At 36.5% G+C, this 27,484-nt stretch overlaps 2 protein-coding genes across 3 annotated transcripts in view; one reads left to right on the top strand and one right to left on the bottom strand.

The window, feature by feature from the left end:
• The window catches only part of LOC107757033 (sprouty-related, EVH1 domain-containing protein 2-like), a 40,768-nt gene extending 22,387 nt beyond the window's left edge, over nucleotides 1–18,381 (top strand). Inside the window, exons 2-8 of one of the 2 annotated variants that reach the window (XM_016574382.1) lie at nucleotides 3,078–3,261; nucleotides 3,351–3,519; nucleotides 3,621–3,685; nucleotides 5,609–5,758; nucleotides 8,734–9,422; nucleotides 9,854–9,968; nucleotides 18,367–18,381. In XM_016574382.1, the coding sequence (XP_016429868.1) occupies nucleotides 3,078–3,261; nucleotides 3,351–3,519; nucleotides 3,621–3,685; nucleotides 5,609–5,758; nucleotides 8,734–9,422; nucleotides 9,854–9,932 (1,336 nt within the window). In that variant the 3' untranslated portion in view covers nucleotides 9,933–9,968; nucleotides 18,367–18,381. Of the gene's footprint in view, nucleotides 1–3,077; nucleotides 3,262–3,350; nucleotides 3,520–3,620; nucleotides 3,686–5,608; nucleotides 5,759–8,733; nucleotides 9,423–9,853; nucleotides 10,217–18,366 lie in introns of those variants that run through there. The other variant, XM_016574381.1, reaches the window with a different exon arrangement.
• A 1,341-nt stretch (nucleotides 18,382–19,722) lies between these two features.
• Nucleotides 19,723–27,484, bottom strand: part of LOC107756990 (actin-related protein 2-A-like) — a 9,217-nt gene continuing 1,455 nt past the window's right edge. The window contains exons 2-6 of the mRNA XM_016574322.1: nucleotides 27,299–27,409; nucleotides 24,411–24,626; nucleotides 24,253–24,325; nucleotides 22,796–22,986; nucleotides 19,723–21,038 (exon numbers count right to left, since the gene is read on the bottom strand). Coding sequence (XP_016429808.1) covers nucleotides 20,868–21,038; nucleotides 22,796–22,986; nucleotides 24,253–24,325; nucleotides 24,411–24,626; nucleotides 27,299–27,409 — 762 coding nt within the window. The 3' untranslated portion in view covers nucleotides 19,723–20,867. The remainder of the gene's footprint in view (nucleotides 21,039–22,795; nucleotides 22,987–24,252; nucleotides 24,326–24,410; nucleotides 24,627–27,298; nucleotides 27,410–27,484) is intronic.

Below are 27,484 nucleotides of genomic sequence, written 5' to 3'. Positions count from 1 at the left end.
GACAGACGCTGTGATTGTCATGCGTATCTTTCAGTGAAGCACTGTTCTGTGATCAGCAGTTAATCTCCATCCAAAGGCCAGAGGGCGCTCTCGCGCTGAAACTCCAAATACGCCTCGGAGAAGTGACTAAGAACGTGACTAATAAACACACGACTACGGCAATATACGGTTTATCTGAGTTCTTATTATTATAATTTTCATTAAAATAAAGTATATTTATAATGTAATGCCTTTATCACTGCTTAGATACTATGAAATATGTTGCGTGCCTTATTCTGTGTAAGAAGCCACATCATCTCACAGAAGGATTTATTTCAAACACTCGACTGACGTTATGAAGTGAGTTTGGAGTAAAAATATGTTATTAAATGTGGTATTTTCACATGCTTTCAGATGGAGCAGCATTTACTTCACAGAGCCGTAGTTCACTGAGAAGCTATGCAAACAGCTGTCATTATCGCGAACGATTTCTTCGATTTCAGAATCGCACAATAAAATCATCTGCGATTTTTTTTTTGCGTAACTTGTCAGTGAACTACAGCTCTGTGTAGTAAATCTGAAAGCAGCTGATGATGATTTCCTGCTGATTACAGAACCGGCATTACTAACAAATTGCTATTGACCATCGCATTCGATTAATCGTGCAGCCCTAATGTGGCTAGTTTTGGAAAGTCAAGTTAAGTACTTAATAGTTTTATCTGTTTATGAAGACACAAACCAGAAGATGAGATTGTATATGCATGATTTGTTTTACAGATTCCAGCAAAACCTGGACTGAACTCATATTCTTGCTTTTGACATTTATTTCTGAACATATGTTCTTTCGCGATGTGCTGTTTTTTTAACACAAGTTCCTGTGTGAACGACCTGTAATGTTCTCCATACCATGATGTTACTGCTCCTGCCTGAAAGTCATGATGTTCAGTGCTGGAGATTATTTGGAATAATTCACCAAAAATGCAAAATTAGCTGAAAATGGACTCACCCTCAGGCCATCCAAGATGTAGATGAGTTTGTTTCTTTATTGGAACAAAAATTTAGTATTACATCACTTGCCCACCAATGGATCTTCTGCAGTGAATGGGTGCCGTCAGAATGAGGGTCCAAACAGGACTCGTATTTTAACTGGAGGCAATGGTTTGAAGTTAAAATGTCTTAATGATGGCTTTGTTTATTACAAACACACAGCTTTTCTCTTCACAAGACCTTAATTTTTGGACTGGTGTGGTGTGTATTAGGCTACTTGGGGATTATTGTGTTGTTTTTATCAGGTGTTAACTTTGGACTCTCATTCTGACGGCACCCATTCACTGCAGAGGATCCATTGGTGAGTAAGCAATATAGTGCATTTCTCTAAATCTGTTCTGATGAAGAAACAAACTACATCTACGTCTAGTAGCTACATCTACAGCTTGGATGGCCTGAGGGTTAGTAAATTTTTTGGTGAAGTATTCCTTTAACCAATCGTATCTCAAGTACGTCCCAATACCACGTAGCAAATAACAAAATTAAAAAAGAGGCTTCATTTCCTATTCGTAATGTTTGTAAAGCTGTTAGTGGACTTAAATCATTGTGAAGTGTTTTGAAGTTGAAGTCACACCATTTATGTGTTTTCTGAAGGAAATATGAGGGTGATTTGTATTTGTTATTTGTATTTACTTCCGCCACACCTTTAAAATGAATTTTTAGACATGAGCTGTGAAGCAAGTATGTTTGAAAGTTGAAGCAGTAAATCAGCTGTTCTGATGTTGACTGGCGAATTCATTCTGGTGATTTCAAATATCAACATTGGCTACCAGAAATCACTTACTCTGCCTTTAATACGAGGCAAAGATTAGCCTGTAATCGAGACCTGTAAATGTGTGTTAAGTTCCCATGCTCTGCCGCACTCGGTATGTGAATTATATTCTGAGAAATCCTGATCCCAAGTTTTGCATTTGTTAAACCTTCTGTCATATTTTGCACATGGTTGCACATAAACTAGGTTCAGCATTTTGGATGGCATTATCATATCTATGCATAAGGCATATCACGACCGGAAATCTCATTAGCAAAACAAACACCATCTTCTTTAAGATTTCAATAGAAACCTCATTTGCAGTGCAGAGCTGTCATTTGTGAGCTCAGGCGTCTTCCAGAATGGATTATGATGTCATCATTATGAGTCAAGTCTGGGACCAATCAGGCTGCTTGGGTTTGACGCTGATATATTAGCATAAGCGTTGACGTCACTGAACCAAGAAGCACAGAATGCTCGTTTGAGGATTGCAAAACCTCTTGCTGACACTAAAGTCAGCATAGTTATATTTGTAAATATATGGCTGTTTGTTTATATAATTTATTTCTATTATATTTGTAAACGTATTTTAATATATTGTATGTATGTATGTATGATTTCAAATGCAATAACCCCAAGAAAACAATTTTTTATTCGCAAAAATATTTTTATTCATGCTTAAAAAATTCAATTCTATTATTATTTAGATATGTACGCTTTCAGGGTGCAAGGAAAATGTTTTTATTTCTTGCTTAATGGTTACACCACTTGACATTTATAGTCAATAAATCATAATTTTTATTGAAAATGAAACATAACAGTTTACTGTGAGGTCCCATTAGTTAAAAGTAGTTAATGCTTTAACTAACAATGAGCAGTTCATTTGTTACAGTGTTTATTAATCTTTGTTAACGTTAGTTAATAAAAAATACTGTTCATTGTTATTTCATGTTAGCTCAGGTCCATTAAATAATATTAACAGATACAACTTTTAATCTTGATGTATTAGTAAATGTTCAAAAAAAAAAAGAATTTATTAATCTAATGTCTCATGTAATAAATTATTTTTCTTGTTAGTTCATGTTAACTAATGTAGTTAACTAATGTTAACAAATGGAACCTTATTATAAAGTGTTACTGTATACAGTAAAAAAAATGCATGGAACTAACATGAATACAAAGAGTAACTTTCTGAAAACTTGCCACATGTGTTTTAAATTAGACGTCTTCATTTAATCATCTCTGATATTCTTATTTGTCATTGCACCACATCACAACATCCTTGTGTCTCTCCCTGCAGTGACAGTTACATAGTGCGAGTGAAAGCTGTGGTGATGACGAGGGATGAGTCTAGCGGGGGTTGGCTGGCTCAGGAGGGCGGTGGTCTCAGTCGAGTGGGTGTCTGTAAGGTGGTCCCAGCTGACCTGGAGCTCCTGGGCCGGAACGGCTTTCTCATCTTTGGAGAGCGAGTCAAAGACAAGGAGGTTAGAGAGCTGTCGGTGTGTGCGAGTCTCCATTGTATGCACCAAAAACCTGATTCTTCAACCCTTAAAATTGTGTTTGTGTTGAGCAGGTGATCCTGCAGTGCTTTCTGAAGAAGGATCTGGTCTACACTAAAGCCACGCCCACTTTCCATCACTGGCGAGTGGACAACAGGAAGTGTGGCCTGTCTTTCCAGAGCCCCGCTGACGCCCGAGCGTTCGATCGCGGCGTGAGGAAGGCAATCGAGGACCTCACAGAGGGTGTGTGGATCCGTGAGGAACATGAGAAAGGTTACCTTTTAATGTGTTACACGTTGACTAAGATCATAACATGAATCTTGTTCTTTTTTTCTTTTCTCCAGGCTCCACCACTTCTTCCTCCACGCTGCAGAATGAAGCCGAACTGGGTGATGATGATGTTTTCACGGTGAGTCTCGGACTAGAGTCTCTACATTCATGTATTTGCCCTCAAATGTCTTTAAAGGATGATTTATTATTTCTTTTCAATCAGAGGAGCCATAATTTCAGTATATTCATAATATGGTGTATTTTAACGAATATACTGAAATGATGGCTCCTCATTGTATCCACTTTGACAATACTTAGTAATAAACATTAAGATTTACTTGCACAGATGGTTTTAATTTGATAAATGTTGTGTTTTTGTGCACATTTTTGAGTGATGAAATAAAATGTTGAAGTGATTCATTTAAACAATTTGAACTGATTCATAGAAATGAATCAACAGAAGGTTTTAAAAAACCCTTTTTGTTTTGTTTTTTTACATCTAGGCATTACTTAACTTTATATCACTAGAAAAATCTCCAAGAATATATGCTATTAATGGGTCAGTTGCCAGTATTTTTCTGTTGGTTGGTTTTGTCAAGTGTGTGTGTGTGTGTGTGTGTGTGGGCTGTGCTCAGGAAGTGACCTTTGCTCCCTTTCGTCCTCCTATTGCTCCTAAATCAACACAACAATGCCACGCCAAAGCCTTTAGATACAAGAGTCCGTTTATAACACGCATGCATTCAGAAACTCACGATATACAGAGTTAAGAAACATGAACGTGTGTTTCTTTCGGTTTGACTTCAGGCTTTAGGTGTTCAGTGATCAGCGTTTGCCATGGTCTCTCAGCAGTGGTGTTCCTCTACTCGCTAACTTTAGAAGTTTATGACTCACAGCTATTCATACAAGCCCAGCCAGACACTGATTATTACTAATCAGAGTAGTCAGTCGCTCCTAAGTTTAGAGAGGGAGAGATGGGATGTGTGCAGTAGGTTCAGAATGGGCAGCAGCTGTTGGATGTCTAATTCCCTCTGAGGTAAAGTCTAAAGTGATAATTAGCACAGCCACAAATACATTTCCATCCAGACATTACACACACACTCACAACTCTGCATGTACTTAGTATGCATGTAGATTCACACTCAATCTCAAGACACTATTCATTTATCATCTAAATGCTACAGTAAAAAAACTGGTTAACTGTGTGTTAATTTAACATTTATGGTAATATAATAATAATAAATATAAAAATATAATAATAGTATTAATGTATTATAATTAACTGTATTATTTATATAATATAAACATTAATTATATTATTATGTATAATTAACAAGGCAATGCATTTTTACGGAAAAATATTCTGTAATAAAAATAAGAAATAAATTATAACCTATTTATAAGTGAATGGTATAAATTAGACCACACGTTTCTTTTTCTTTCCTTTTTTTTTGTAAATATAATGTATAAATCACCTTATTATTTATGGTGAACATTTATATTTAACAAAATGACCCATGTATTTTTACAGTAAAATTGTGTAAAAATGCTCACACACACGCACACACACACACACACACACTGCTGGCTCTCGTTCAGGCTCCAGGCTTCAGGAAGAGACACAGGAAGGAGACAGTGTGGATTTCAGGGGTTAAAGGTCAGAGATAATAGTGCTGATGATAGTACTCAAGCACTTCATTTACACAAACCTCGCGTACCCGTACACAGGGTCATAGGTCAAGCAGAATGACCTGTGCAGTGTTGTGGAACATTTGAAATGCTTTTATACAGATCCATTTCTGTTTTTATACAAACACTTTGAAGTGATGATTTGATGCATTTCAATGTTCTATTTTTCTGCTGAATCCAAGTTATAATTAGTCTTATATCATGGTAACGTTATAAATCTCAACAAGGCTATTTGTGCTGGAAATTCAGCGAAAAATACAACCGTGTGACCCTCGTTCAAGGGCTGGGAGTCATTTAGTTTGTGCCACCATGATCCTGCCAACATGCTCAAATTGGGAAACAATTTCTATTCTTGCTGTCTTTGTCTGTCCGTCAGAATGCCACAGACAGCTCGTCTAACTCTTCTCAGAAGAGAGAGCCGTCCATGCAGACGCTCGCACCAATCGGCTTCTCCGAGCCCCACCATTGCATTCTGGGACATCTCTACGAACAACACAGACACTCTGACCGTTTCTACCTGGAACAGGCGAGTTTGCATGAATAATTTGTTTGTGCAAAATTTACTAAAGTTATGTCATTGTAAAATGTATGCTGTGTTTTTGGTCCTGCCCTGTCTGACCTAGTTTTCCCCAGTCTGTTTAATTAGTCATTCTGTTCACCTGTTGTCTGATTATCTCATTAGTTCCCTTTGTTTGGTTCTTGCATATAAACCCTCAGTTCTCCTTGAGTCTTCGTCTGTTCTCATCTATACTTAGTGGTTTTCTGAGTTTCCTGTGGATTTATCTATTAAAGACTGTTATTGTTATTTCTTCTTCGTTGTGTGCTTCACTAACAACAACCAACTGTAACAGAAGAACGGACTAAAACAGTTTCTAGCTTTGTTCTCTCTTTTGTTCCCCCCCTCACCCATGGACCTGCCCACTGCTCTACCTGGAGCAGAAAGACCGTTCGCTGGAGGACCATACCAGGGATTTTTTATATCTGGCGTGCCTCACGTACTATCCTGACCGTTCACTCTGTGTTTTTAACCATACCAGCCTCAGCGAGCGGTCTAAGGCACGCCTTCCAGCGAACGGTCCCAGAGAGCACTTTGTTGCTTTCGTGGAGTGGGTGATGGTGAACAACAATTCTCCGTTCACCATCAGCCTGACTGAGGACCACACCAGCCCATCCACCACCGACAACCGGCACAATGGAGTTGCTAGAGCCCCCCGAAGACAGAGAGCCTGAGCCCGTCACGACTGAAGAGCCAGCGCGAGGAGAAGCGACTGCCATCGCCCCGTAGCCAGAGTCTGTCGACGTGTCTGACCAGGTGTGTGAGCCGGGAACACCGCATGTGTTACACCCACACTCCCGCCGCTGAGGGTGAGCTGCAACTGGCCTCTGGAAGCTATTTAGAGGAACTGATGGACATCTTTGATGTGGATTTAATTGACTGGTTTGGGGAGGTAATACCCAATTCTTCTGAGTCTCCGCTGGTTCTGCCCAGCTCATGTTCTCCTGAGTTCCCACCCAGCCTCTCTCTCCCGCCTCCTCTCCTAAAACCAGCCAGTTCCTCAGTCCTGCCTCCACTGGTTCCTGTCAGTCCCTCAGCTCATCCTCAGTCAGCGCTATCGGGGCGCTCTGATTCGCCTCGGGGCTTCCAGTCTCCAGCTCCGCCTAGGCGTGAGGATTCCCTGTCCCATCAGCTCTGCTTTGGCTCCTTCGTCTCCACCGGGCTCCCTCATCCTTCTGGCTCCACCTTGGTCAGTCGTCGACCTTCCTCCGCTACAGGATTCCACTCTTCCGGTTTTGCCTCGTCCCTCCATCCCTCTGGCTCCTCCTTTACTCCGGATCCACCTTGGTCCTCAGTCGCTCCGGCTCCGCCGCGGTCTTCCAGGTCCCCACCTCGCTCGCATGAGCCTTCAGATCCGCCTTTGGCCCTCCGGACCTCGGGTGTCACCCTGGCTCTCCGTCTGCTCTGCTCCACCTGGGTCTCCCCCGCCAGCAGCTCCGTCTCCATCACTCATCCCCAGGGTGTCGTCTGCCAAGTTTCCACCATGGCTCCTCCCTCCCTTGACTCCACCCTGGGGCCTCGTCCTGGCTGGTCCCTGGACCAACATCTGGCTTCTCCCACCCTCTTCTTCCCCATGGACTTATTTATAGGATTTGGTTTTGTTTAGCCTCTCTCCTGCTCCTTGCCCCCTCCAAAACCCACCCTCCCTCCTCAGATGGATTAGTTACGGTGCAAGGATGTGCCTTCTGGGAGGGGGAGCTACTGTAACATGTATGCTTAGTTTTCTGTGTGGTTTTTGGTTCTGACCTAGTTTTCCCCAGTCTGTTTAATTAGTCATTCTGTTCACCTGTTGATTGATTATCTCATTAGTTCCCTTTGTTTGGTCTTTGCTTATAAACCCTCAGTTCTCCTTTAGTCTTGGTCTGTTCTCGTTTATACTTTGTTGTTTTATGAGTTTCCTGTGGATTTATCTATTAAAGATTGTTATTGTTAAATCTTCTTCATCGTGTGCTTCACTAACAACAACCAACCATGACAGTCTTCATGCTGGGCAATATATTGTTTCCATTTTTGTACATTTTTAATTATGATATAGATTGATAGATATTTTTTAATATATTTTTTTTAATAAAAAAAAAAGAAGTAATATTTAGTGTAGTAGTTGTAGCGCTATGTTAAAATAACAACAACAACGTTAGTAATTATAGTTATTGTTGTTGATGTTATAAGTGTAAAAAGTTGGCTAAAAATCCATTCAATCATTAGCAAATTATTTTTTTCAGTTCACTGAAGAAAGTTTGAATCTTTTTAAAATAATTAGCTTTTTTTTAATTACAATTATATATCAACTTTTTTTATATTTATAAATAAAATACTTTAAAGAAATAGGATTATAGATATAAACATTAATTTAAAACGTATAATTTGTGTGTAATTTATATTTTGAAATTCAATATAATTGAATTCATAAATTCTATTTTTATTATTATTTTTAATGTTATTCCACCGTGTTATGTTAAAATGATGTAATATTTAGTCAAAATCAATGTTCATGCACAGGGTTTGTTCTTGCAAACTGGGTTTTTCTCACTCTGTTCACTTTTGGGTCACCTGAAAAAAAAAAGGACTGAGTTTGATTCTTTTAAAGAATCAAGACTAAAGTACAAAATTATAGTAATAATAACCATTTCTACATGCAAAAGAGCATGGGTAAAACGACTTAATTTAGTCACAAATGGCATCATGTTAAACTTGAGAACTATTGTTTTAGTGTGATGATATGCTTTTTAGACCTCTTTATGCTTTGAAAGACTCGAGGTTCTTTATGCTTTGAAAATAACCAGCAGCGATATGTTATGTTGATTGTTTATCATAAAATATTCAGATATGTGTTCAAGATCATCTGCTATCTGCTACCATTCCAGTCTTTTTTTATCTGTCTGTTCAGATATTTCTATCTGGATGTCTATCCATCTTGTGTTTAACTCCGTCTTTCTGCTGTACAGACGGTGCCCATGTTCCCGTGTTCCCGTCATGTAAGGTTTCATGAGGAGGAAGAGGAGGAGATCGTACGGATTAACCCACGCGAGCGCTCTTGGTTAACGGGCTACGAGGACTATCGCCACGCCACCACAGCGACACGGGCCAAACCTCTGCGGCCAGACGCCACGGACGCTTACGTTCACCTCGCTAAGAGCGAACCTCCCAAACACGACTACACTTACTCGTACCCACTCAGTGGGGACGGACACACGCCCCGCAACGGCAAAACGGGCATCGGCGGCGGCGTGGTCACCGGTCAGCCGCGAGCGCTGACTGCCAAATGGCTGCCGCGACGCGTGGAGGACAGCAGAGAGCGCTTACGGTGCGTGTACTGTCAAAACATGTTCAGTCCGGCCGAAAACGGACGCGGGCGCTGCCAGGAAGCTCCAGACCCCGTGCAGACGTGCATTCGCCGGGTGAGCTTCATGTGGTGCGCGGACAGCCTGCTCTACCATTGCATGTCGGACCCCGAGGGCGACTATTCGGACCCCTGCTCCTGCGACGCCAGCGAAGAGCGCTTCTGCCTGCGCTGGCTGGCGCTCCTGGGACTGTCGCTGCTAGCGCCCTGCATGTGCTGCTACGCGCCGCTGCGAGCGTGTTACCACTGCGGCGTCGCGTGCCACTGCTGCGGCGGCAAGCACAAGGCCGCGGGGTGAGCGGGAAAAACGCGAGCACACCTGCAGCTGGGAAAAACGACAACTGAAAAGTGGAAGAACGAACTTACGGCTGCATTTGTGTTTCGCTTTGTTGTTTTCTTTTCTCCTTCCCGCTGAATTTCAGAGGGTTGGTCCATTTTTGTTTCGTTTTCTCAATTTAATTGTACTGGACAGCTGTCCTGGTTTGTATTTTTCTTTGTTTTTAAAAGAGTAACCCTCAGCTTCCATTTAAAAGACTACACGATAAATATTCATTTATATATGAAAAGTATATATAAATATATGTAGATATAAATATATAAATCCAGGTACTTTATATTTTTATGCTCATGTGCTTTGAAGGTTTGAGTTGTTATCTTCCTTCCGTCTCGTCTGTGTTTTAATATGTTCGTTTGATTTGATTTTTACTTTCGTTATGTCTCTCCAGTCAGAGGCGTCTCTTCTACTGTGATCCACTCCGTCTAGATAAGACAAACCCAGAGGAATCCAAAATAGCTGACCTGTAGGATGGTAGATCTTGTGTGTGTGTGTGTGTGTGTGAGGTCAGAACGGATGTGGGAAATGTCATTTTGCCAAATTGCCAATATTAAGTCGCTGTGTGGAAGATGGCAAACACATTGCTGGCCAAATGTAAAGTAGGTGTGTGGGTGAATCTCATGTGCAGGTCATATTTTACCCTAAAATCAAAAGAAAATTGGTTTTATTTTGCCTATTTTAGGACCTTTTAGCATTGTGGCATTATTTTCAGTTTACTAACCAAAGTATCATTACACTGTAAAAAACTTCAAAATCAGAAACTGCTTGTAAATTTCACAAATTCAATTGAAGTGAAATTTTGAAGTTGTAAGACTTAAAATGTTATTGGTGTCCAGGAGAGTGAGTTCTCTGTCTGTCTGATGCTCCTGAACATTCTGAGATTAAAAGAAAGTGCCTGAATCAGCCAGTGCGTCTCACCCCTTCTGTCCATCCTGAAATGTTACATTCACACTCTCGTCTTTTACTCACATTTGGAACATGGTTGTTTCTATTGCAAACGGTAAAACTTGATCACAACCAGGTATTGTGACACAATAATACGTCAGTTCTTGTCGCATCTCTTCCATGTTAATGTGATATTTTCCTCTAACCACAAAATGCTACACAAGTCAAGATCATTTGCTGATCGGCATTTGTTGAGTGCAACAGAAGGGTTTCAGAAGTAAAAATTGTATTCATTTTCTCCATAGAGATGCTAATATTTAGTAACATCATAAATGTTTTGCAAGCTCAGAAACTGTTAAATGTTGGTATATAATGTCACAAATTTCAAATGTATTTAAAAATTGTTCCCAACACTCAAACTATTTATATATTTGTATATATTTGAATATTTTGTAACAAATATATCAATAAAATATATTGAATATAAATATTTTTGTATATATATATATATAAAATGACTTTTCACATTCTAAAATTATATTTTTCATATCTCTATATATGTATTCACACGCATATATGCACACCAGTGTTTTTGAGCATCAAAAGGATACTATTATAGTTTTTATTATTATTTTGAATCGGTTTTTATTTTTATATTTTTCATTTTAATTTTAGTTACAGTTTTTGTCTTTTTTTTATACACATGTCCATATAGTTTTTATTCAGTTTTAGTTATTTTAGTACATTAGGTTAAACTAAATTAAAATGAGAAATGTTGCCTCTGCAACTAGCTGAAGTTTTAATTTTATTTCAGCTAAAATTTATTTTATTTCAGGTAACATTTTCATTACTTGAAATAAAATAAACTATAATTTATATATATGGTTTTAATTTTAGTTACAGTTTTAGTTAACTAAAATGACCCTGATGCACATCCACATATTTATTTGTTTTATAAATTTGACTTAAATTGAACATTTTATTGTTGGGAATGATTTATACAATTTACAATGCTCTATGGATACACTTTCAATGAGGACAGCTTGTGTCATGTCTGCTTTAGGTGGAAATAAAAGCCAAGAGACTAGAAAACAATGACAGACAAATGGTAGTAAGTCACGCAGCTGTTTGACCGTTCAATATTATGGAAAAGCATGTGTGTGGCCACGGTCCAATGAGAAAGTGTGCATGAATTACATGTGGCAGTGTTTGTGTGTGTGCAGAAAGCCGGACACGGCACATCCCATAGCCCAGCACTATTACTCTGGAGTGCATCTTCCTCTGCATGATCTAACAGAATGTGCAACCATTGTAATGCAAAGTCAAAAACATCTTAATCGTGAGCTCCCGAATGAGCGAATAACAGCTTGAGTGAGACAGATGGGGAGAGGGAGGGGGTCCCAAAGGCCTTGTCCAGCTTTGGAACTGTAACTACAAATAGCATCAAATTCCAACATGTGCAGACATTTAGACCATGCTGGACTCAACAGGAGTCCTTCTTTGTCCTCTTCCCACTGTTAATGCTGAGGAATCAGGTAACAGCACACTAATGCATATACCACAGCAGGGATGACTAAAACTCCTTACAACATGACGAAACCAGACTGATCCTGTTCTAATCTGGTTTTGTCATTTGGTCCGCTGACGGATTTGTTGGTTATAATGGGAGCATGCTAGTTTTGTCATTCTGCAGCTGAGTATTATAGGAGTGTACTAGTTTCGTCATTTCGTCTGCTGACAGTTTTGGATAATAACGAGAGCGTATAAGTTTTGATCTGTTTTAATGAGCATTTTAGGTTTGTTTATTAATGGGTCATTCTGATCTGTATCTGTTTGGTTTTTGTTAATGAAAACTCAAGCATTCTAGTTTTTCGTTTTGTCAGCTTTGTTTATAATGTCAGCATATACTATAGTTATATAGTACTTTTGTCTAGTTTTTTCATTTCATCCACCAACAGCTTTGTTGATTATAACAAGAGTTCTAGTTTTATTAATATTTTCAGTTTTCATTTTAGTTTTAGTAATTTTTTGTGCTTTTTTTATTAGTTTTTTTTAAATATTTCTAGTTAGCTTTATTTAATTTTTATTTCAGTTTAATTTTAGTAATTTTACTTTAACCAAAACTTACTTTATTTCAGTTGGTTAAGGCAACATTTTTTATATTTCTATTTAGCTTTAATTCATTTTTATTTCAGTTTAATTTTAGTAATTTTACTTTAACCTAAACTTACTTTATTTCAGTTGGTTAAGGCAACATTTTTTATATTTCTATTTAGCTTTAATTCATTTTTATTTCAGTTTAATTTTAGTAATTTTACTTTAACCTAAACTTACTTTATTTCAGTTGGTTAAGGCAACATTTTTTATATTTCTATTTAGCTTTAATTCATTTTTATTTCAGTTTAATTTTAGTAGTTTTACTTTAACCTAAACTTACTTTATTTCAGTTGGTTAAGGCAACATTTTTTATATTTCTATTTAGCTTTAGTTTTTTCTTTTCCAGTTTTATTTTTAGTAATTTTACTTTAACCAAAACTTACTTTATTTCAGTTGGTTAAGGCAACATTTTTATATTTCTATTTAGCTTTAATTAATTTTTATTTCAGTTTAATTTGAGTAATTTTACTTTAACCTAAACTTATTTTATTTTAGTTGGTTAAGGCAACATTTTAAAGTTTTTAATGTTTTTTATTTAATATTTATATTTTTCAGCTTTATTTCAATTAACAAAATTTCAAATTTTAGTTAAAAACACTTCTCTACTTAAGCGTATTAGTTTGCATGTCAGCATAGTAGTTTGACGATTATAACAGTTCATTGTCAGTTTGTCTGCTGATAAATTTTAATATTTAATACTTTTTATTAGTTTTAGTTGACACTGGTTCTAACTCAAGCATACTAGTTTTGTCACTTCATCTGCTGACATCTTTGCCGATTATAATGGTCCATTTGAATATAAAATTTTATTTGCTGATAAGTAATTATAATTTTTTTATAATAAGAATGTACTAGTTTTGACATTATACTTGTTTAATTTTTCATTTTACCACTGACATCTTTGTTACTAGTTTTGTCGTTTCGTCTGCTTTGTTGATTATAATGGCAGTGTACTATTTTATGTTTAGTTTTGTGGTTTGGTCCACTGACATCTTTGTTGATTTTACCAGAACTAGGTTTGCTATTTTAGTTTGGTCATTTCAGTCACTGCAAGCTTCATTGATTATACATTGTAGATGTGTAATGTCGGAGTGAAAAATAGGGTGTTAATCGTTTGCCACTCAGCAGGCACATTTAACCTTAAAGGGTTAGTTCACCCAAAAATGAAAATTAGCCCATAAATTAGCAAAGGAAAACCAGTCTCCTCTTGGCTTATATAGAAATCCTCCGACATTCTTAAATCCTCGTTTTGTACTTCTAATTAGTGACCGTTGTTTTGTTTTGATCTTTCCCCTGCGCTTCCGCGTTCGTCACTTCTGAGCGACGCATGCGCAAAGCTGACCTCATACGTCATTCCCCCGGAACGGCTTCCGTTTACAATAGTGAGCGCAAGCTACATTAAAGTGATTATTACGTTTTGAATATGGATATTTTTCTTACAAAAACGCATCGATTCGATACAGAAGGCCTTTGTTCACCCCCCGGAGCCGTGTGAGACACTTTTTTTAATGGATGGGCGCTTTTTATTTAACTTCTTTTGGACTGATGCATGCAACACCCGCTGAGTGGCATTAAACAGCTTGAAAGATCAAAGACTATTTTTTATATAACTCCGACTGGATTCGTCTGAAAGAAGAAAGTCATATACACCTAGGATGACTTGAGGGTGAGTAATTTATGGGCTAATTTTCATTTTTGGGTGAACTAACCCTTTAACACATGCTCATTTGTATGCATTACTGTCAGATTGGCCCATCTTTCTGATTGTGTGCAGCTGAACCTCCCAGGCTGCAGGAGGCGCCGTGAATGATGATGCTCCCCTATCTCATTCAGGACCCTGTCGTGCAATCGCACGGATTTGCGAACGAGTGTTTGTGCAACGCGGCTTCCTCCCAGTTAGTTGGGAACACACAGATACACACACCAGGATGTTATTGTGCGTGACACAGTTTGAAGTGTGTTTTTGAGAAAGATGAAGGTCATCAAAGATTAAATGGACATCAATATCAACATTGTAGCTTTACACAAAAGAACAAGGAAGAGGGAGGAAACAGAGATGTTCAGAGAGCGAGAGGGGAGTGAAGGAGCCGTCTGCGTCTCCAGAGGAGTCTTCCCACACTGAGCAGGGATGTGCGTGAGTGTGTTTGCAGGAAAGGAGAGGGACGGGGCAGCATTGTCTCTTTCCCCGTGTACACCCTTGTTTGTTTACTTTCAGCAGTAGTTATCTGGCAACCTGTCTGCAGGGCCGGAGAGGTCACGGTAATGAATTTACTGCATTAGTCCAAGGTCAGCTGGAAGGCTTTTGGACCGCGCACGTCTCTGTGGAGCGATACAGCACTTCAAATCCGGTTAAAGTGCATTTTAAGAGTCCAAGTCTGGAGTTTTTGGTAGCGCCTGGATCTTTGAGACTAAAGTATTGAGAGAGACAAAGTAAAAATGGTCTCAATAGAGCCATGGGAGCAGTTTCTTATGAGCAGACAGCATGACGGGAAACAGACCCGGATCTGGGGCGGGAAGGAAGCGGATGAACACATTGCATGTTACCTTTACACTCTTAACCCTCTGGTCTTCTTCGGTCATTTTAGGGGGGGAAATATGTTTAGATTTTTTATTTTACTTCATTGGAATAGAGTGCATTAGTGCCTGCCCCCTTTTTCAGAGGCGCCGATTCGGGAAGTATTTCTTCCATTCATTTTTCCCAAAGGGATTTATAAAAAGTCTTTGTTAAAGTGCTGTAACCCTTGAATCAAACCAACCAGCTACGAGGTGAATCACAACAGTACAAACTTTGATTTGAAGCAAAAAGGTTTTTGAAAATCGGACAAAAAGACAAAGATACAAGACTGGGCTTTAATGAGGGAAAGAACTATAAACCCATGAAGCACTGCGAATGATATAATCGAATTAAAATTGATGGAGAAATATAAAACTATCCATTTAAAGTCGCTGATTGCATATATAGATATAACACGTTTTTTTGCGATTTATATATATATATATATATATATATGTCATATGTGTATATATGTTCAAATATTTAAGTATTGCTCTAAACACGTGTTGTTCACGGTCAAAAATAACATAGTAAATAAATGGGAAATACTAAAATACATAGCAATTTTTGGGGGCACAATCTACAAATCAGCCATGATGCAGAAAAAAAGCACACAGAATATATATATATATATCTATAGGCCTATTATTAAAAAAACATGCTTTTTTTCAATAACATTTCAATAATAATTTAATTAGGTCTCTAGACAACTAAAAACAAGCAAATATGTATTATTGTAAATATGTATATTTAAACGATTAATTAATTAATTGTGCAGGGCTTTCACTGTGAGGTCGAGTTTACAATCTGAGGAGCATAAATCCTCTTCAGAATTATCTGTGTGTGTGTGTGTGTGTGTGTGTGTGTGAGTGAAGAACAACACATAGTCAATCTCTTATTTACATTGTGTCTATGCTTTACTCATTATAATGAGAGGATTTGCGAGCATGTAGAACTACTGGACAAAAAACAAAAGTTTGACGTCAGTTACTCCTTCATACAATAGCTACTCGAATACTGTATGCAACATTAAAAATGCTTTGGTAAGTCATAATTCTGACATCAAAAGTAATAATTACGACAAATTATGATACACTGTCATTATGAGATAAAAGTCTAAATCAATATAATAAATCATACTGTTGCCATAATTCTGAGATAAAAATGAGAAATTATGACAATTCATGATTATGATAAAAAACTTTAACTTTTTGTCATAATTACTACTTTTTATCTTTATACTTTTTTTGTGTCTAAGGTTAATGGATAAATGAATAAAATCAAGTCCCTCCCTACTTGTTCCACTTCACATAAAAACACGTCACATTGTGAAAGCAAAGTGAGTTTAGAGGCTTTGACAGCTTTCTTTACATGTGGATGTGAGAGAGAAAGATGAAGCTGAATGCTGCCACATAGCCTTATCCTCCAAACTCCATCCCAGCATGCCCTAATGCTGCCCGTCTTAGCAAATAACTCTGAAAACTGGCAGAAAGGAGCATTTACACCAGATTCCTGCTCTCTCAGTCCGGCTGCATAATGATATTGATAGTAAACATGTCTGTGGTTCATTTCATACACCGATGAATCGGCTTGTTGTGCGCTGGATATAGCATGCGGTGTTCAACTGAACAGAATAACTATTCTCTTCCCCAGAGGGCAGTTCAGTCATGTGTACAGTGCAGAGTGGAATTGTGGGATATATATTATGTGAATAACAGTTTTCTGCAGTCTGTACCATGTTACTTGTCATTAAGCAGATGCCATTGACAACAAATCTTGTTCAATCCATCTTTAAATGTGACGGAGGGGATGATTTTGAGCACATAATGACTAATATTTTGATCTGTACACAAAAATACTGTATGACGTAAGACATGGAATATAGTGCACAAGCCATATGGTGTTGCTTGGTCGTTCCACAGGCAAATGAAAGATGACAAAATGTTCATATTTGGGTGAACTTCTTCATGGCCACCACAATTTGAGACAAAATCTGCATTTCTGTGTCATTTATGCAAATATATCACTGCTCTCCGTACGTGTAATGTAACATACAGCGAGCGAATCGCTGTTTGCAGAGCAGCCTGGCCTTAATTTAAACAGGCCCCACTGAGTCTGACAGCCCCCCTGTTTACATGAATAAAATCGGAAACAAATGTGAACACAATCACCCCCTCCTCCACACACACACACACCATCATCATCATCAGGCCACAGCTCTGTATTATTATTATGCAGGATGACTGTCTCTTCTAGAACCTGATGGCCTTCTTGAAAAAAGACAGGAACATAAAGAGAAAAAACATTTTGTATTGTTCACGAACATTAAAAATATTTCCTACTAAAGCTATATATTGTCTTTTCTTCCACCCCAGCCCAGACCCATGAGACTCTGAGAGACTCATTGTTTTATGGCCAATTCTCCTTTTGTGAATCTCACAAAATCTATCTCAATGTCAAACCAACATAAGAGATTACATTTGACAGTCTTGTTTTAGTATCATAAAGTTTTTTTGCATTGCGACATAACTTTCTTGACAATTACACACATTCATCTCCCAAACTCTCATTACAGTAACGCACCAGGAAATTCCCATTATTCTACAAGAGGGTGATTCTTAATAAATTCTCATTACTGTCATTTTTTAGTGTATTACAGTATAAATACTGTAATTCATTTATTCATTTTTAAAATTTAAATCAGCATAAAACGCAGTACAAATACCCGCCGTGTAGTATTCAACGTGTAAAATTGAGTTATTTTAAACAGCATTAAGGTAATGACGATAAAAATGTTTTATTTTTTGCATTTCATGAATGAAAGCTTTTATTTTTGCTTTATGGTAAAAAAAAAAGAAAAAGGGATTGTTCTGCATTACGGTAATGAGAATTTAGGAAACCAACGCTTAAATGTCATGAAAAGGAGACAAAAAACATGCATGCATTGTTAAAATTTAGGGATAATGTAGTCAACCTGTCATCATGATCGCAAAAAGTGATCATAATTATATTGATGTTATTTGGTTTTGATGCATATTATTATATGTCTACTTATCAGACAAAAAACTAAATGGACATGTAATATTTATTTGAAGGTGTTTGCATAAATTTTGTTATAATTTTGTGACGTGTGTATGTTTATACAATATATATCAATGTATATGTATATATATATATATATATATATATATATATAAAAATGTGAGTACATATATAGAGAGAGACAGATAAATGATACATAGATAATCAGATTGATGTATGTTTGTTTACTTATACAAATATTGATAATAGTGTGATTAAATAATGAGTGTGTGTGTGTGTGTCTGAGGCTGGTACTGTAAATTACAGCTCTAAGAGATGAACTGAAAGAAAATACACTGCTTGTGTACAGCACATCTCCATGGTAACAGAGATGGGCGGCAATTCCTTGTGCGCTTCCATAGTTACATGTCACATATGAAGAAAAACAACCATTTCTCTCTCTAACATGCACACACACACACGCACGCGCACGCACACACACACACACACACACACACAGGCTTCAGTCTGCTTAAAAGACTCACTTTAACCATTGAGTTATAAATCAATTTTCTTTATTTAAATCAATGGTCTGGCAGTACGCTACAAATGAAACAAAAACCAAAAGCAGAAAACAAACAAACAAACAAAATGACTACAATACCCAAACTTGGCACAGGAAGAATGCGTGTGAGTGAAATCAATGGAGTCCTCGTTTAGTTTGTTCCATGTGCGAGTGTGTATAAACACAGAAACATCACTGATCCAGCTTCCAAACGGCTGTCACGAGTACAAACACTAAAATTATCATCATCAGTAACAATACCGTCATGTCATTCATATTACAAATAGGCAGTAAACCGTTACGTCACGGGTGCCTTCGGTCGGGGAATGAAGCGCCTGACCCAGAAACACCCATCGGGCGTCAGCGAGGCCCTTCGTTCCCAGACTGTTAGATGCAACTCGACTCGGACATGAAAATGACTGACAACCAACAGCAAAGAAAAAACATGAATGCAAAAGCATTAAAAAATAGCAAAGTGAACAATCGTGAGGCTCGTCTGGGCAGCGAAACACGATTTAGACTCGTTCAAATACTAAATAAATGAGCTGATGAAAAGGATGCAGGGTTATTGCAATGGAATGAAGCCGTATGGATGGATGATGCACATGTGTGTAAAATGCATGAGCCACGACTAAATGCACTGCTGCAGCTGCTCGCACGGTTTTATAGCCAATTCTCTGTGTGGGAGTCTCACAAAAATCCCCAAATCAAACACAAAAGCAATCAGAAATGACATTTGATTATCCTCTTTTAGTATCATTACTTCCTTGACAATTACACACATTCATCTCCCAAATTCTCATTACAGTAACACACCTGGACATTTTGTAATTCCCATTATTCTACAAAAGGGTTATTAGATTCTCACTAGTGTCATTTTAACTGTATTGCAGTACAAATACTGTAATTGAATTATTTAGTTTTTTACATTTAAATCAGCATTAAACATAGTAGAAAAAAAACTCACCATGTAGTATTCATTACTACACAATTGAAAAATAGCATTAAGGTAATGACAACAATATGTATAGAAATTTTTTTTGCATGCATGCATTTCAATAATTAAAAAAAGGTTCCCCTTTTGCATTATGGAAATAAAAACAAGGGATTTTTCTGCATTATGGTAATGAGAATTTGGGGAAAATAGTGCTGAATGTCATGAAAGGAAACTATAACTTCTTATTTCTTTCTTTTGATTTTGAAATGAAACGTGACTCAGACATGTTTCATGAGATTCACCCAGCTATTTGCGGAAATGAGGTTCTAGATACAACTGTACGCAAAACATTATCACTTCCCTTTTAAATGCAGTATGATATTGATATTATCATTTATGAAGGTCCTTTAAACTGATCCTGGAACTGCAGGCGGAATGACATGCACAGAGAGTCTACATGTAAAGACTTCCAAATGCCAATTCTCACGACTAAAATGACACTCTGCTCATCAAGAGTGCGTTCAAAGCCTCCTCAGCGACATTATTTGACAAAAACACGCTCTTCAAATGTTCTGTTAAATGCTATTTGGGGAAGTCGGTCCCGGTTGCTACTGCATTTTTCTCTCTCTATTTTCAGGGCATCCAATAATGCACAGATGCTGAGATTACAGACAGGAAAAGACATCACAGGAAGTTAAAGAAAGAAAATAGACGTTTCAGCAAAAGCAATCTGCCTTTAGAAGTACGTCTATGTGTTTGATACTATTGGCCACAATTATATTCTTCATTTTTTTATTAGCAAATTGGCTGCAGCGATTTTTATCCTTACTACAAAAACAATTTTATTACCAAAGAACCTTTTTTTTCCTGAAAAATACATATTTTTTTATTGTTTAAACATCCTCTTGTTTCTTACTTTCTCTTGAGCAATATTTCTCTTTGTTAGGGTCAATGTGAACTCATGAGACAGACAGGACTCAAAACAGGTCATGATATGGTGATACATGAAGGATCGCTTGAGGATTCATTTTGGCAGCATAAACGAGTCGTTTCGTGAGCAAATCACTCGATTTCATTAAATTTTTGTCTCATTCTTTACATTTGGAATGCCGTACAAACATCGAGCACTTTTTTTTGGATTGCAAAGGAATTTCAAGTATTTGAATATCGTCGTTCTCGTCCTCATAATCTGCCGAAAACCTCTGTGTTTACGCTGCCAAAATGCCACCCTGTGACTGGGAGTGTGAGTGCACAATGTTGTGTGCGTGTGTGTGCGTGTGTATGATTTATCTAACGGTGACCCCCAGCTTCTCCAGAACGCGTGTGCCCTTCTCCTGGTACTCCTCTCTGGTCATCCAGAAGTTGTCTTTGTCCTTCATGATGTCGGCTAGCACCGCTCCGCCCAAAAACACCATGTGTTTACGGCGTGGAGGATCCTCGATGCGGATCTTAAACTTCTACAAAAACAGAAGCGAAGACAGACTCAGAAAAACAGCAATTCTATATAATGCAAGAAATTATTAGTAATAAAACTCAAAACTAGCCAGTGTTATTTTAATATTAAGATACTATTTCAGTTTTTATGAATATTCTCATTTAATTTGTATTTTTATATTTTCCATTTTCAGAATAATTTTGTTTTTTTGTTGTTGTTGTTGTTTTTAATTTGTTACGGTTTTCTTAAAATATGATTATATAGTTTTATGAATTTTTATTTCAGTGTAAGTTATTTTAGTACAAGTTAGTTAATGAAAATTTGAAATTTCGCCCCTGCAACTAGCTGAAATAATATTTTAAAAAGTTGACTATTGTAGGCCTATCTAGTTATCGTTTTAGTGCATCTGTAAACATCACAGTGACCTTTACATGGTTAGGGGGGGGAAAAATGTCCTTAAAAAGTAAAAATGTTACAATTTCAGCAAGGAATTTCCCTTAATAAAAGGAAGCTAATGTCTGTCTATAAATAATCTCAAATACTGCTAAATAAACTGCTACATTGTTAACAAGTCAGTTATCACCACCTAGTGATCAGAACCTTGTGGAGTTTTTAATATTCTTCATATTCTGTGTGGTGATCAGTTCACAGCAGTGATAGAAATTAATATTTTTAAAATAATATGCAAATATATCATACTTAATACTTTTCACATTTTATGGGCATTTTTACCTTTATAAAGCCCTAAATGCATTTTAACAGACTGAATCATGCAGTGAAAGAACGCACTAGTCTACACTTCACGCAGGGCCGGATTTACCTCTTATCGTGACATAGGCAAAACAATTATTTGGGCCACCCCCTTCCTTATTAATAGGCCTAGCCTATATAATATTACCACCCCAGCAAACAAAAATATTTCGTAATCAGTGGAAACCGTTACAGTGTTTTCTGTCGCAATAAGCGCTTGCACTCAGTCAATAAAAATCAAATGTCTTAATTTGTTGAATGGAGAAAGACCATTCCATTAATAGGCTCCAGCGTCGTGGCCACATTACCACTTCGGGAGTGCATTAATTCTCTAATAATTTTAACGGCCTGGTGTCACAACCACACATCAAGATATTGTTCAGATGATTTATTTCAAGATAAACCTTCCATTGCAAATTCCAAAACGTAATTTTAGAGCTAATAACAGAGGCTTGGGCCATTGATATGCAGGCTAATGCAGTTATTAGAGAGAGAGAGAGAGAGAGAGAGATCAAGCGCGTGAATACGTGCGTCTGTGCGTCTCTCAGTGTTCAGCAGCAGCGTTTACTAATAGCAAATCTTTAAGTTGAACTGCTTCAAGAACCTCGCTACTGAGAAATGCCATGTAGCTTTTCAGCTGCGAAACTATTTTACTGATAAATTCGCGGGGCAGCGCTGATGACAAGTTTCTGTTCGCGTCTCCGTGTGTGAGCGCGAGTGCGTGTCTGCACTGTGTGTGCGTCTGTGAGAGAGAACGGGAGAAAGAATTTATGTACGTGATTTCCATACATAAAAAAAGGTGGAAAACATGGAAATAGTTTGCCATTTTTTACCCTATTGTTTGTTATATTTATTTGCTCAATGTCTTCTGGTGTTTTGGTTCTTTTACTGTTGTAGATAGCCCATAGTATAACAAAAAATATTATATATCTCTTCATTGTAATCAACAATTATGATATTATCGCAGACAAAATATATCGCACACCCCTAGTCTGTATTACATGTTAGTTGTGGTTAAAGCATTCGTACCGAGAGCTTGTCGACGTCTCCCTTCAGGACTCTCTCCAGGTAGAGCTGCTTGAGCTCCCGCTCCAGACGAGACGGCAGACCAGGATACATCGTAGAACCGCCCGACAAAACGATGTGTTTGTAAAACTCAGCCCTGACATAAAGACAGAGACAAATGTCAGTGTGTATATGTACGTGAACATAAAAACATGCTTTTGAGACAAAAAATAGATCATTTTGACACTATATATGTAACATAATAACTATATATGTAATATTATATGACATATAAATAATACGTTGTAACAAAGATATAAATATAAATACATAATGATAACATTACAATTAAAAATATGATTATTATCAATAACATAATATTTTTTTAATTATACAATACTTATATATTACTTACAATTACTTATATAATACTTTATAGTATTTTAAAACTTTTTTTTTAAACGTTATTACAAGTTTTTACTATATTACTATTATGTCTTATTGTTGTAGCAGTTTGGGTTGAAGAAAAGCACATGATAAATAAAATGCATTATTATTACTATTATTATTTAGTTTGTAAAAAAGGAGACAAAAATTAATGAGGTGAGGCTGGAACAGAGCCTCTGGAGCCTCGAACCGCTCGCCGCCCACTTTAATCACTCTGCCGTCCGGAAGCTACAAACCCAGGGACAAACTAGTGTGAATTCTCCCATTTTATACAATGCTGACAGGTTCAAAGAGTTAAATTTACACACCACACTGCTGCCCTCTGCTGGCAATAACAAGTCTGCTGTCCAGAGGGTCATTAGGGTTTAAGATGGTTTAAAACGCTCACTAGGTTATGGAGCAGAGCTTATGGGTTAATAACCCTCTCGCTGCTCCTGCATCGATTATTTTACATTATTATATTTATTATTATTATATAACATTTTATTTTGTGTTATTATATTTATTATTTTACATTATTATATTTATTATTATTATATAACATTTTATTTTGTGTTATTATATTTATTATTTTACATTATTATATTTATTATTATTATATAACATTTTATTTTGTGTTATTATATTTGTTATTTTACATTTTATATTTTTATTATATTTATTATTATTATACATTTTATTTCATGTTATTATATTTATTATTTTTCATTTTATCTTATATTTTTATTATATGTATTATTATTATTTAACATTTTATTTTGTGTTATTATATTTATTATTTTACATTATTATATTTATTATTATTATATAACATTTTATTTTGTGTTATTATATTTGTTATTTTACATTTTTATTATATTTATTATTATTATACAACATTTTATTACATGTTATTATATTTATTATTTTACATTTTATTTTATATTTTTATTATGTTATATTTTATTTCGTATTTTAATTTTATTTAATTTTATTATATATATATATATTCTTTTTTAATTTATTTATTTTCCCATCATTAAAGGTTTCCTTACCTTGAGCGTACAGAGTGAGCACGGCCTGGATGGCGATATAAACGCCTGAGAACTGATAGGTCTCAAACATCACCTACAGGGAGACAAGAGGGTCAAAAATAATCACAAACCTCATTGAGGTTCATCACAGATGTTATTCAACAAACGGGCACTCAAACCTCGATGATCTTCTCTCGGTTCTTGGTGGGGTTCATGGGCGGCTCTGTGAGCAGGATCTTGCAGTTCTGGGAGTCGATGTTGAGCTTCTCGGGGCCGAAAGTGTAGTCCCACAGGTGCTTCATATCGTCCCAGTTCCTCACGATCCCGTTCTCCATCGGGTAGTTCACCTCCAGCATGGAGCGCAGCTCGCTCGCCTCGTCACCCACCATTAGATCCTACAGGTCACAGCGGAGAGGTCAAAGGTCAGAAGGCTCAATGTTATCTTTCATTTTGAGCTGAACGGAAGCTGTGCAGGTTGAAAGAGAAATTAAAAGTGTCGAACGGAGCTGGAGATAACTGGGAAAACAAACTTCATTTCATCAGTTTTTCAAAATAAAAGTCGCTGATTTTTATGAAATACACTTTGCTAAAACTATAATATATATATATATATATATATATATATATAAAAATAATATTACATTTTCTATAAAAAATTTTAAATTACAAATGTTGCATTGGCAAATGAAATTTAAATTTAAGTTCTAAAATTACTAAAACAGAAATAAAAAAGATATTACAAAACTAATAAAAATGAATAGAAATTATAAAAACACATAACAAAATTACTAAAACATCTCAAATAAAAATGAAAACTGGAAGTATAAAAATAAAAGTTCATTCAAAATATTAATAATACTATAAATGTATTTAAATAATATAAATAATAAACATTTTTTTACCATAATTAAATATTATCATAGAAATTTAAATGTTTTTCCAGGTGTTAAAAACATACTTTTAACCTGACATTTCCTGGTTTTCTTATGACAATGAATTTATTCATTTACTTTTTATTGCCATACCAGCATCTATGGCTACTTATGACCATGAACCCTGTATATCCTATTTGGACACAGCACACTCATGCCATTCGGTACAGACCAGTGCATTCTGGGTAATGTCAAACACTGACACATACAAGCAAGATCATTTCATCAGGGTTAGTGAGGGAACAAGATTTATGATTAGTCTGAACATTAATGCAATAATAATGTCAAACTGCAACCAGCTCTGCATCTCCTGAGAGGGTTTGGAGAGAGAATCGCTACAGGTTAGACACACACACACACACACACACTTACCATCTTCCTATAATCCTACAGCACCTCAATACAGTAACAGAGGAGAGAAAGACAAATATGGAAAGAGCAGGAGATGAGCGATGAGAGCAAAACTCCTGAAGAGTAAAGACTGATGCAGGATCAGCGATCTTATCACACTGATTCTTGAAAAAAGGGACAAAACATGTCCAAAAGACAGTAAGGGAATCAGTATATTTGGGGCATTCATTGCTTATATTTAAAAAATAATTGTATTGAAATGCATAAATTAGTTCTCTTAATTTGTTGTTTGAAACAATGTTTGTTAGTACTTCATCCGTTGTAACAACCGTTGGTTCTTTGGCAGCAAGCATCAATGCTGTCAGATGAAGGTTTTGGTTCATTTTTAAAGAAGCATTTTATTCTTTGCGCAATTAATTCATTTTATATAGACTTTACGTAGCTCCGCCCCGTTTCAGCACAGCGCTCGCTGTCTTCCGGGTAAAGTAAGTTCGTATGCATTTATGAATGAAGCGCTCCTTTTAAAATCTTCCTGGTCTACTGACGTATGTTATGACATCCGCTTCAAACATTACAATGCACATAACTTTCATTAACTCTACAATTAGTAAATCCACTTCACCAGCTAACTGCTGTTCAACAGTCATGCTGTAGAGCTACTGCACAAATGGAAGCTCAAAGACAAAATAATAAAGATGACTGCACACTTATTTCTCTGACGCATAATGTCAACATAACGCAAAAAATGTCAACTGTACTACATGATATGATGTCTTATTTGCATAAGAACATATATTTAATATTAAAAAAGAGGATAGAGAATGAAAGGGATTTAGGAACAAGATTTTTTTTTTTTTTAAGTGCTTTTTTTTTTTGGAAGACTTTGTACTCTTTTAGGATGGATCAAATTTAAATGGAATGCTTTTAGTTTACACAAATTGAGTTATTAAAGTACATAAATGTCAATTTTGGGGCATTATCATAAAACATGTTCCCCTACATCGTTCATTAGCTGAAAGACCTTTGTTTAGAAATATATCCATTTCTAATTAGCAAAGTATTTTAAAAAAAGTGTCCAGGATTAACACTACACTCAGGTGATATGGCTAAAAAACAACCTCTTAATATTTTTTCAGTCTTCTGACAATTTTTACAGTATACCTCAATATTTCTGTATTTCCTTTTTAATCAAAGATTAATATTTCAGCCAGAGGAACTTGTAAGAACCCTCTCAAAGCGGCTCCACCCCCAGTGAAAACGACTCTGCAGGAAGTTCAAGTCAAGCAGGAAGTTACTCAAGTTGCTTGTTATGTCCCGTTACCAAATTCACAGCATTTTTTTGAAATCCTTGGAATGACAATTTACAACCTCTGATACAAAATCCAGTGAGTGGCCTACATAGGCAGCATTTCAAGATTATAAGCATAATTGTAATTCATTTAATACCAAAAAGTGTAAATAAAAAGGTTCATCTGATCAAAAATGAACTGTTTAATTACTCATGGGGGTTGCATTTCAATACAGATGCAGCTTTAGGAGACTGCTGTAGGGTGTATACAGCCAGGCAGCTCACTGGGTGATTGGGACAGAGCCCAAGTCATGGTGTCAGTGTAGGGAAAGATTTAGGGTGCAGTTTAGTGAGGAAACTTGCTTAAAAATCAAAGACATAAAATTATATGGGCTGTTTAGCATTAGAGAACAGACTACTTGGAAACGACTTTTTAAAGTATTTTAAGTGCAGGTGACAGTTCAGGTAAAAACATAAATAAATAAATTACATATACCTTGATCTCGATGTTTCCCACTTTGGCTGTGGAGCGGATGATCGGTCTCCCCACCAGAGCCGGAAAAATGTGCTCTGGGAAATTAGAGCCGGCATATCCACACTTCACAAACTGAAAAGACAGAGAGTTGCGAAAAAATAATTAAATGTTGCCTTGGCAACAAACAGAAATAAATATGTTTAAGTA

The sequence above is a fragment of the Sinocyclocheilus rhinocerous genome, unplaced genomic scaffold, assembly GCF_001515625.1.
Source record: "Sinocyclocheilus rhinocerous isolate Xijiao unplaced genomic scaffold, SAMN03320098_v1.1 scaffold953, whole genome shotgun sequence".
In the NCBI taxonomy this organism is placed as follows: domain Eukaryota; kingdom Metazoa; phylum Chordata; class Actinopteri; order Cypriniformes; family Cyprinidae; genus Sinocyclocheilus; species Sinocyclocheilus rhinocerous.
This window is presented reverse-complemented; position numbering and strand designations above follow the sequence as displayed.